The following is a 12418-nucleotide window of genomic DNA, read 5'->3' on the forward strand; positions in this document are numbered from 1 at the left end:
GATATCTTCGTTACTTGAACGACACCTTTTTTTGTCATTGACTTCTACTCTTTTCACTCTACTTTGTGAAATAAGAAGGAGATTTGCTTCTTGACACACAATGTGACTGATTTTCCCGTTGACTTCGGAACACTTGTATTGATCTAATTAACAAATATATAAAAGCATATGTTTAGATCAATCCCACAAATAAGTAAATATATAAATATACACGAATATTTAGAACGATCCCACTTACAAATCAACGATTTCCTTCATAGCCGGATAATTGGTCCAGTCACCATTTACCGAATTCAGATAATACACGACTTCTCTTATTGGGTTGATAGCAAGCAACAACCAGTGTGCTCTATAAATTAAAACAATAGGTTATATGAAAATTTTGCTATACACAAAAGAAACAGAGATTAGATGAACCAAGAATGAGAAACTAACCCTACTGGTCGGGTATTATACGCCCAAAGATGCAGAATTTCTGAATTGCCGGTGGACATGAATCTATCGACTAAGAGCTGTCTAACTGATTCCGGTTCCGAAGCAATTGCCATTCCGCTGCAATGGGCGGAAGACACGAAACAGAATCTGTTAGACAATACAGTCCCGCGCAACACTCTGTCATACAACAACCTTAAATAAAAACATAATAAACATTAGATTATTTTCATTGAAATGTGTAAATAAATTATATTGTGGGACTAATTAAATAATATATCGGATGAGTGAATATTACCGGATGTATGAGTGCATATTACCGACGCCTAGTTGTTCATGCGTAAAAATCTCTTCCAAGTCATCAATTGCAATATGTGACTTGAATTCAATACCGAAGACACTTTCATCCATATTGATTTCACGTAAAGCACCATCCTTCAAATCGGACATATCAACCATTGTTGCGAGCGTCGTCCGGTATCGAGGCACAAAAGCACCACCTTTTTTTGCCGCTATCTTCGGAGGACCAGTGGGTGGTACGCTACAAACTTGCTGCGTCACTTATTGTGGCTCCCGAGCGGATGCCTAAAAATCATATAAGTTAGGTAAAATATAAAATCATGCAGATTTAGATTCAGATTATATATTAACACTTTAAATGTACCTCTTTTAGTGATGCAACAGACTCCTCCTCCTGTAAAATCCCTTTACCCTTAATTGCGGGTTTTATAGGAGCAGTCTAAAATTAAAATGTAAAAAATAATTAATAAACGGTTTAGAATTGACATTTGAAAACTAAATGATTCATAATCGTTTTCAATATACCTCATCACTAATGGTAATGAGCTCCGAGGGACATGCAACAAATGATCCTATTGCATCTCGCAGCAATGTCGTCTCTGAGACCATGTCAGGTACCGGTAGCATCGCATCATGATCTAATACAACATCCACCGATACTTTCAGGTGTCCATCCGAGAGCGGTCTATGGTGAAGTAAATCTCCCAAAGTGTTGTGCACTTTTCCCTTGCCAACTAGTCGATAATTCGGTGACGATAAGTATAGTTGGCAAGATGAAATGCCCTAAACCAATAGTAAATATAAAGTCATTATCATTAATAAAATAGAACAATTTGTAAGGAAAAAAATTTATAATTACCTCGGGAAATTTCCTTTGACAGTTGATACTAGCCTTATCACTAGTTTCTTTCACCGATGAAGTGTTGCACTTTTCTCTCATATACATATCTTTATCTCTTTGCAATTCAGAGACTTGTGCTTGCAATTCCTGCAACTTTTGCAACACTTCTTCATTGGTAAGATTTGATCTTCTCCTAGGACTCTTGTAAAAAGAGGTTGGAGTCACACCATGACCCTTACCCCTCACCCGACCGGGATACTCAGGAGCATCTAGTGCTCTACTAAGTACGCTCCCCTCACCGGTGGATACCGATTGCGACAAGGTCTCCTGTAATTCATTTACATTTCAATAATTATTAGTGGAGATAAAAAATCATTTATATATTTAAAAAAATTTGATTTAATTAAAGACACAGTATTATACTTACACATTCAGTATAAACTCTCTGAACATCGGGATCGACAGCTTGATTCTTGCCCACACGAGCTTCCTTCCACAACACATGTACAGGAAGTGAAGTTTCCTCACTTTTAGTCTCCTCTAACTATGCATTGACACAAATGATAAAATCGTCAAATAAAACATGCACATTTAGACAATTAATTAAAACGTATTTCTATTTACTTACAATTTTATCCTCTAAGCGTGCATATCCCAAACGCCCTTTTTTGTAAGGATACGCGGGTTTGGATGCTCTCGCACTATTCGTGGCACTCTTTTTCCGAAAATCTTCATCTCTTTGCTTTACAAACTCAGCCCAATCTTTTTCATCAATGAAGATCTCATACTTTTTTGGCCGTCCCGGTGCCTCTTCAAGAAAGTTTCCATCTTTATCCTTAAGATAGGTGTTTGTCAAAAAAGCTTTCCACCCTTTATATCTTTTGCCGGCCAAACTAAGTATGTAGCGTCTACGATCATCTGGTATCTCAAAAGTCCTCTGCAAAAAAACATACGCATAGTGTGTTAGTATAAGTAATTTAAACAATTTATCGTCAAGATAATAACAACAATTAACCATATATGATATATACCTGAAGCTCGTCCCAAATCGCTTTTTTTTCCGCATCCAACTCTTCGCTTTTCAGATTCCATTTAGCTACGGAGACCGGAATATGCATACGAACAACATCTTTTTGGCTTCATACGTTCGATTGGGAAGAACATTATCCTTTGGTAGCATATCTTTCATAAGGGCTAATAACTCTGTGAAACTTTTATCCGACCATCCATTGTCCGCCTTTAAGTTGTACAACTTTAACACCGCAGACAATCTTGTGAATTTTGAACAACCATCATACAACGGTTTCTATGCATCGCTTACCAACCTCTCAAACATTTTGGGACAATCCGCAAGATTTTCTTCAAGCGCTTCTGCAATCTCTTTGACTCGATCACAGTCGTATGTGTCTGTGCAATCGTCGTTTGAAGCATACTTCCTATTACAACTCGACTCAGCATTCCCGTTACTTTTCTCACCATGCATTGTCCAACATGTATAACTTCTATCAATTCCAAACCGTAGTAAATGGGATGCCAACTTATTCTCGTCAACCTTACCCCCATAACAGCAACCCAGGCAAGGACACGGCATTCGAAGCGGGTCTTCGGAGTGCGCAACCGCAAACTCAACGAATTCCCATACCCCTTTCTCGTACTCTTTCGACAATCGGTTTGAATTCATCCATGTCTTAATTAAGCTAAACAAATGCTTCTTGGTTTCTCTATCAGGTACTAAGGAATTCTGTCAAGATAATAAATAGCTATCATCATAATAGAATACCTAATCAGAATACCTAATCAGAATACCCGATTTCTTAAAGAAGACATTACCTTATTTCAAGGTAATATAAGTCCACAAACCAAAAAACTGGTTGAGAGACACTAAATTGATATTAAATAGAACCATAAACAATAAACTATAAGCAGAAAATAACAAACTATAAGCAAGAAGAAAGAGATAGTAACCTGAGTTAGACTTGATGTGGGAGATGGGTAGGTTTGAATCGGCGTTGTACAAGTAGAAACCAGAGACTTCAAAGTAACTGTAAAATTAAACACACACACGATGCAGTTAAATAATATGATTAAAATTATAAAGTCCAAGACCATTTTATAATTAACCTACTTCTACAATACAAAATCCTAGAAATAAGAAAAAGGATAATATAACCAGTAAACCAAGAAATAAGAAAACTCAACATCACTGAACCAATCTGAACAGCATGTTAGAGATATTAACCAACAAGGAGTTCCACTGAACAATTTAATTTAAGCATTTAATTGAATATCTTATTGACAATGCATAGCACTGTCATTGTATCGGAGCTTGACAAGAGGTAATAAGTTCAAATTGTTCCACCCAAAAGCTTCTACTTAAATTATATTTGATAAACTACAAAACAATGTGATAAAAATAAGGCAGGTACCGTGAAAGAAGACGGCGGCGCTTTTCTGCGTTTGAAACGGCGAGGGGAGTGCAGGAAGAAGACGGTGGCTTCAGCTTCGTGAATGAAATCGGATTCTTCAAAGTAACTGTAAAATTAAATAAAAATATACCAAAACAAATCAATAGACCTCCAGTAGAATAATAATATGATTAAAATCATAAAGTCCAAGACATAATTATGCTACAAATAATAGTTCCTTGTTTGCCTTTTGACAGTTAAGGTCATTTACATTCCTTTTACATGAAATTCTGAAGTTCATGTTACTAGTTTTCTCCTTTTGAAACATAAAATTAAGCATAGTTGCATAGTAAAATAATAATGATAATGCAAAATTCTTATCACCAAACTATTTCTTAATTTAACATAACCTTGATAATAACGAAGATATGGGCAAGGTAAAATACAAATAGCCATAATCATATAGCTTACAGGTGGCGAAAACAAGAGGAAAAATTACTATATATTGCACCATTTGAAAGAAATCCTTTTTTATAGAATAATATCTTGCCATGAGAATATATATGTCAGTGATGCGTTTATCATCATTGAACTCAAAACTCAGCCAAAAATAAACCAATTAAGTAGAACAGTGATCTCATATTAAATAATATGCACGTAGTTAACCCAAGCAAGTTTTGAAATCCAAAACATCAGCAGAAACAGAATTCACAGTCCAACTATTAAAGAAAAACCTGAACACGTAGTTAACCGGTGCTAAAAATCCTAAAGTGCAATCGATCCGGTCCCAAGATTCAAATCTCTTAACTTAATAAAGAACACACAGTACAGGGGCTGATTTAAACAATCTCTAAACTTAATAAAGATCACACAGGATGAGAGAACCTTAATAGAACTTCAAAGAACATTGCAAATGAAACAAGAATGTACTGCACAAATTCTAACCAACCAAATCTCCCTAAACCCCTTTCCATCATACTATCAGTTAAAGGAAGCACTTTTTCCTGCTCAACAGAATCAGAATTTGTTAAAACCGGAACTGAATCTTCAATTGCCATAGCTATTTAAATTAAACTAAAATCAAAATCAAAATCAAAATCAAAATCCTAAGCTAGTACTTTCAATTGAATAAATACTAGAAGCCTAGAATTATGAACACATAGATCAAAATTGGTGTCTATAAATAGAGAAAATTCAACATCAACACACACCAAACATAACCTTAGCTGTGAGTTTCACTTCAACTACTACCAACGACTAAGGCGCTGAACGCGTGATGTGTCCAATTTTATATAGATTTCGTGAGATTTCCTTCAATTAATTTAACAACAACGTGCACAAAGCATGGTTGCTTTCAAATTTTTCAACTATCATAATCACAGTCAAACAAAAACTAGCAAAGAAAAACAAACTTTATATATATTATCATGATCTTGTGAGAAAACTTACATTGAGAAGATACGTCGAACACCTCGTCTGCAAGATTGAACACCTTTTCTGCGGTTTGAAATGGCGAGGGGAGTGCAGGAAGAAGACGGTGGCTTCAGCTTCGTGAATGAAATTGGATTCTTCTTTGAATTCGTGGTTGAGTTTTTTGGAATGAGCTTGAAATCGTGAGGGATTCTGAAATGTTAGTAGAAAGTTTAAGTTTTCTGGGTTTTCTGGGCAGAGAATGAAAGAGGAATTAGGGATTCTGAAATATGAAGCGCGCGTTAGAAAAATTGGTTTTTAAAAATTTTAATTTTAAAAAGGCTATGACAGCGCTTCTGAAAAGCGCCTTCGTAGCCAGGCCTTTACCAGCGCTTTTTGGGGAAAAAGCGCTCTTGTAGCCCACCCCCTATAGCAGCGCTTCTGAAAGCGCTTTCATAACCCACCTATAAGAGCGCTTCTGAAAAGCGCTTTCGTAACCCCCCCTATACCAGCGCTTTTAGAAAGCGCTTTCGTATCCCCCCCTATACCAGCGCTTTTGGAAAGCGCTTTCGTACCCCCCCTATAAGAGCGCTTTTTTAGCGTGTTTTTTAATTTTGTTTTTAGCGAAGCCTATACCAGCGCTTTTTCCTAAAAGCGCTTTCGTAGGGGTGCTGCTAAAAGACAAATTTGGTATAGTGAAAGTTTTTTTTTTATTTGATGAGAAGACAGAGAACAAAGTTCTTTAACAAAAAAAAAGAAGATTATTCACAACCATTAATAAAAATCATAGACCTATGGCAGTTGTAAAATAAGCAGTTATCATTTACAGATGAGAGAAAAATAAAAATTTGATCACGTGTACATATCACAACCTGCTCTCATTTTTATTTTAAGAAATTTAAAGCATAGATTAAATCTAACGGTTTATTTTAAGAGGTTCACTGGTGAGGGATTTAATCAAGCCCTCACTCTAGACTTCACCATTTAAATGATCTAATAAGAACATAAAACTTATAACTAAAAGTAGTCAAAGACAATTAAAATAATAGAAAAAGAAAACTTACTTGATGAACTAGATGAATAGACTTGTGAAAAAGAAACAATAACAAGATATTTGATAACAATTTTTTTCTCGCACGTCAAAATTGTATTAAGCAAGACTACGAAGTATCAGAATATTTTATTTCAAATGCATACATATATATTATTTGGTGATACATTTATGGATATAAATATATATGAAATTGATGACTCATGTGAGAAAAAAATATTTTGTTAATATATATAATTGATTAGATATATTATTTCATATATAAAAAAATATTATGTACAAATACATGTAAATATATATGCATATATATGAATCTCTTAATTTAAAAGAAATAATATCTTGATGAAAATCTTTTTTAAAATAATGAGAATTTTTTAAACAAAATTAAAAGAAAAAAACTCACGTGTGTGAGTGTATACCCAATTTTAATGAGAATCTTAGGTACATTACATGTAAATATATTTGACATTGATTATTGATGTGAGAGAAAAATAATATCTTGATAATATATATATGGTATTGCTTGGGAAGATATATATATATATATATATATATATATATATATATATATATATATATATATATATATATATATATATATATATATATATATATATATATATATATATATATATATATATATATATATATATATATATATATATATATATATATATATATATATATATATGGAATAATTGGTCTTATAAGAAAATCAAAGGTTGTAATAGTTGGTGTAATTTTATATATATATATATATATTAAAATTATATTTTTTCTCAATTTATTGTCATTACAACTATAGGGGTGATCAAAACCAAACCAAACCAAACCGAAACCGCAAAAAACTGCATTTGGTTCGGATTAGTTTGGGTCAGTTTTTACAAAACCGCACGGTTCGGTTCGGTTTGCGGTTTGTATTTTGTAAACCGAATCAAACCGCACTATGTTACAACCTAAATTTTACTAACTCACATCCAACCCAAACTTAAACTTATTATACATTAGCATTATGATTACGAACAATTTTCTCATCCTTACACGTATAATTTCAGTCCCGATCTTCTAAAATCTCTAATAACATTATCGCACCTTCTTTGCCACATACATCTTCCCTCTTCTTCTATAATCTCTACTCTCTTATATTCTTTCTTTTTCATCTTCTCATTTTTATGTAAATGTTCCGTATTTTAGTTTCGTTTTTATCGCATATCTTCTTCTCTAATCTCTCAACACTTTTTTTCTTTTTCACTTTCACTAATCTTTCGTCTCTTATATTTTTTTGTTTCGTTATAATAATTTTTATATTGTTTTATGCTATTATTTTATGTTTAATATTCCACTTTTGTCTAATTTAATTTTTACATATTAAATGGAAAATTGTTGTCAAAATATGACGAGTTTTGTTGTTATTTGATAGTGTATGAATGTATAAATACAAAATTATGTTATCATCTATATGTGTATGTATGGCTCAATAAAATATTTGTAAAAAACCGAACCAACCGAACCGAACCAAACCGCATTAGTTTGGTTTGGTTTGGTTCGGATTTTTTTTAAAAGCCAACCGAACCAAACCAAACCGCGCTATTTTTTCTCTTGCGGTTCGGATGATTTTTTTTCGTCAAAACCGCCCAAACCGCACCGCGAGCACCCCTACTATATGAGTCTATATTTATATTTTTAAAAATGAATTTAACCATCACTACTCTTAATTTTAACAAATTCCTTCTGCATGTTTTGAGTCATCCTCAATCAAATGAGATACTTGAAATATGGTTGTTCATTTTTACTCGCCTCTACAAATTCCTTTTAAGGCGATATCTGTATATAATGAAATTTTAAATCAAATTTTACTTTTAATAGTTATTTAATATAATTCCTATAATTTTATTTTAGTATAATATTTAGAGCTTATTTATAAGTTATAATTAAATATTTAAAAATTTATGATACAATTAACTTATTTATTATCAAATTTTTATGATGAAATCAAATTCATTTTTATTTGTGCTAAAAGTCATTTATTGTTTTTTCTAATCATATAAATAAATTAGGGTCAAGAGATGATTTAGGCTTACTCTTAAATTTTTTTAGTTATATGATTTGATTTTTCGCAAATGAAGTAAGAGAAAACACCGTTTTTATTTCTTTGAAATAATGTTTGTTACCTAAAAATTATAGCAATTAAGACCCTTAAAATATCCACATTAATCATATTGCGATTTTGAATTCTTTAATGATTTACATATTACTTCTTATCCACGTTGAAAATTTTGTTGTTGTTAAAAACAACCAAAACTTTATTTTTTGATATTGTTTTCGGAATTCTTTTTTATTTTAGAGACGAGTAAAAAGTCAGTTTTTTGTTAGAGGTCTATTTTTTTGTTTGCCATGTGCCTCTTAAAAGTCGGGACCGGCCCTGACGGACATTAACATAAATTTTTATAATTTTTGAATTTTAAAGATGTATTGTCGGTGAGCTCGCCCCACACTCATTTTTCTCGAACTACTATTTTAGGTCTACATCCTCAACAATCTTCATCTCGTTTCGTTTTTTTATTACTTTTTCGAGATAAACTTAAACAGAACGAGCATGTCCGTTTATCATGTTCGTTCTTCCCCTATTTTTTCCCGGAACAGATCAAGATTTTAGATCCGCAGCCTCTAAAATTTATTCTGCCCCAACTCGTTTATCATGTGGATAGATATGACAAGTAAGAGAGAGAAAAAAACATTAAGCATTAAATGATTGACAGTTGTAATATCAACAGAAGCAACAATATGGGAAAACACAACAATCCCACAGGAACAAGCGAAGTTCTTATAGATGAATCTCCATTACTACAAACTACAACAGATGACAAAATTGAAGTTGAAATTCCACATGATGATAGATCCAAATCCAATTCTAACAACAATGGATCATCATCATCATCAGCATCATTCACTGGTTCTGTATTCAATTTATCAACCACCATAATTGGTGCTGGAATCATGGCTTTACCAGCAGCCATGAAAGTCTTAGGTCTAACAATTGGTATTGTTTCCATCATCTTCCTTGCTTTGCTTACTCATACCTCTTTGGATATTCTCATGAGGTTTAGCAGAGTTGCTAAGGCTCAGTCTTATGGTGATGTTATGGGGTTTGCTTTTGGAAGTCTTGGAAGATTGGTTTTTCAGATGGCTGTTCTTTTGAACAATTTTGGTATCCTTGTTGTCTACACCATCATTATTGGTAACTCAACTTTAGATTTATATCATCTTTTATTTATTAAAGTTTGTAACTTTATATATTATATGAATTTAATGTGTATAATTTCAAAGTTTATAAGTCTAGGCTTAGGTCCTAAGAATGCGCGTTTCTCAAAATCTCATGTTCGAATCCTAATAGGTGCTCTGATTATGGAATTTATCACATAAGCCCTTATTGAAAGTGTTGGGATGCTAGTATGATAAGTTAGAAATTTTGTGTATACTAGTATTGGATTCAAATTTGGTTTTGCTAATGAGTAATTATTCTTAGAAACTTCAATAGGGTTTTTCTATGGTGTCATTTGTCATGAAAATTCGATGAGTTGAATGCTTTAGACTACTTGATTTGCAGGTGATGTACTGTCTGGAACATCTTCATCTGGAATTCATCATTTCGGTGTACTGGAAGGATGGTTCGGGGAACACTGGTCGACCGGGCGGACTTTTGTTCTTTTCGTGACAACCATTGTAGTATTTGCTCCATTAGGATTCTTTAAGAGAATAGGTACAATTTGTTACATTTAGAGTTTAGCATGTGTAGCATTATTGTGTATAACCATTTAGTTTTTTTTGTTTCATTTTTATGCCTGCAGATTCATTGCGATATACTTCTGGTTTAGCAGTGGCTCTAGCAATTGTTTTTCTAGTCATAACTGCGGGAATCACGATTGTTAAACTGTTCAATGGAAGTATAGAGAGTCCTAGGTTGCTTCCTAATATTACTGATATGTCATCTATTTGGAATCTCTTCACGGCCGCTCCGGTTCTTGTGACAGCATTTGTTTGTCATTACAATGGTAATCTATCTCAATCAGTCCTCTTATTGTTAAACTTCAAAAATTGGTATCTCTCATAAGCTTTAGACTACTTGATTTGCAGGTGATGTACTGTCTGGAACATCTTCATCTGGAATTCATCATTTCGGTGTACTGGAAGGATGGTTCGGGGAACACTGGTCGACCGGGCGGACTTTTGTTCTTTTCGTGACAACCATTGTAGTATTTGCTCCATTAGGATTCTTTAAGAGAATAGGTACAATTTGTTACATTTAGAGTTTAGCATGTGTAGCATTATTGTGTATAACCATTTAGTTTTTTTTGTTTCATTTTTATGCCTGCAGATTCATTGCGATATACTTCTGGTTTAGCAGTGGCTCTAGCAATTGTTTTTCTAGTCATAACTGCGGGAATCACGATTGTTAAACTGTTCAATGGAAGTATAGAGAGTCCTAGGTTGCTTCCTAATATTACTGATATGTCATCTATTTGGAATCTCTTCACGGCCGCTCCGGTTCTTGTGACAGCATTTGTTTGTCATTACAATGGTAATCTATCTCAATCAGTCCTCTTATTGTTAAACTTCAAAAATTGGTATCTCTCATAAGCTACCCCGAATAGCTTATGCAAATAAGCTAAATATAACATACAAACTTATCATTAGTTTTTCTAAACGGGAGCCCTGTTTAAAACCAAAGCAAAACTCTATATGGACTTGGCCCAACACAGAGATCTTGAGAGGAGCACACTCTCAGGACCTAAGTCTTCAACACTAGGCCAATCCCTGGAGGTTTACTATGATATTTGATATTACAAACAATAAATCTAAGAAATTTGAACAATATATGAGTTTCACTAAAGTATAGTCTTTTGCAGTGCATACAATAGACAATGAACTAGGAGACTCTTCACCAATACAACCAGTTATATCTGCATCACTGGTTCTATGTTCAACCATATACATTCTTACAGCTTTATTTGGGTTTCTACTATTTGGTGAGTCGACTCTCGATGATGTACTGGCCAACTTTGATGCCGATCTTGGCATCCCTTATAGCCATCTGCTCAACGACATCGTTCGGATCAGCTATGCTCTTCATCTCATGCTTGTTTTCCCAGTTATCTTCTTTTCGCTTCGATTCAATTTGGATGATCTTGTCTTTCCCTCAGCCACATCACTGGAATCAGATAATTGTAGATTTTCATTGATCACTACTGGACTCGTTACTTTGCTCTATGTGGCTGCAAATTTTGTACCTAGTATTTGGGATGTTTTCCAATTCACTGGTGCAACTGCTACTGTTTGTCTTGGGTTTATTTTCCCGGCCGCAATTGCTCTAAGGTGTGTTTTCTTAATTTATCTAAATGTTATTAGTACTAAATGTTTCTTTTCCTTCTAACCTTTAATTCTGCTATTTCAGGGATCCACATAGCATTGCAAGTAAGAAGGACAAGATTTTATCCATTGTCATGATTATTCTTGCAGTTTTCTCAAATGTTGTGGCTATATACAGCAATGCTGAAGCTTTGTTCCGAAAACACCAAAGTAATTCAAATTTAGACAGACACTTTGCTTGGCCTATGAAGATCCAGCAATAGTTTTAATGAGTGATGACACTCTGTCCAAGGTTTCAGCATATCAATTTGAACAAGTGAATGAGAACATGTCTCTTGAGATGGCTTGAAGAACTTTTTGAGTGAGATAGTTTCCAAGGCTCACATAATAGCAAAGGACTGTGGAAGGAAAATTAAAGTACAAATGGAGAGCTATGTGATATTGATATATAGACACTTGTATTGCACATGAAATGTAACTTTTTTCTCAAAACACTTGTCAATAATGTAATTCATGAAGGGAGTGAATTCATTTTGTCGAGAGTTTATGATTTATTTTTTGGATTGATTAAAAAAGAATGGAATCAGGCGGAATATGATGGAATGCATTTCA

General features: G+C 33.6%; 1 protein-coding gene across 1 annotated transcript; it reads left to right on the plus strand.

Moving 5' to 3' along the window:
• Positions 1–9148: 9148 nt before the first annotated feature.
• LOC131620548 (amino acid transporter AVT6A-like) lies at positions 9149–12341 on the plus strand. The gene is made up of 7 exons (XM_058891661.1): positions 9149–9677; positions 10047–10199; positions 10288–10491; positions 10574–10726; positions 10815–11018; positions 11347–11812; positions 11892–12341. The coding sequence occupies exons 1-7, from the start codon at positions 9188–9190 to the stop codon at positions 12067–12069; spliced, it is 1848 nt and encodes a 615-aa protein (XP_058747644.1). The 5' UTR covers positions 9149–9187; the 3' UTR covers positions 12070–12341.
• Positions 12342–12418: the final 77 nt, after the last annotated feature.

The sequence above is a fragment of the Vicia villosa genome, linkage group LG7, assembly GCF_029867415.1.
Source record: "Vicia villosa cultivar HV-30 ecotype Madison, WI linkage group LG7, Vvil1.0, whole genome shotgun sequence".
Classification (NCBI taxonomy): Eukaryota; Viridiplantae; Streptophyta; class Magnoliopsida; order Fabales; family Fabaceae; genus Vicia; species Vicia villosa.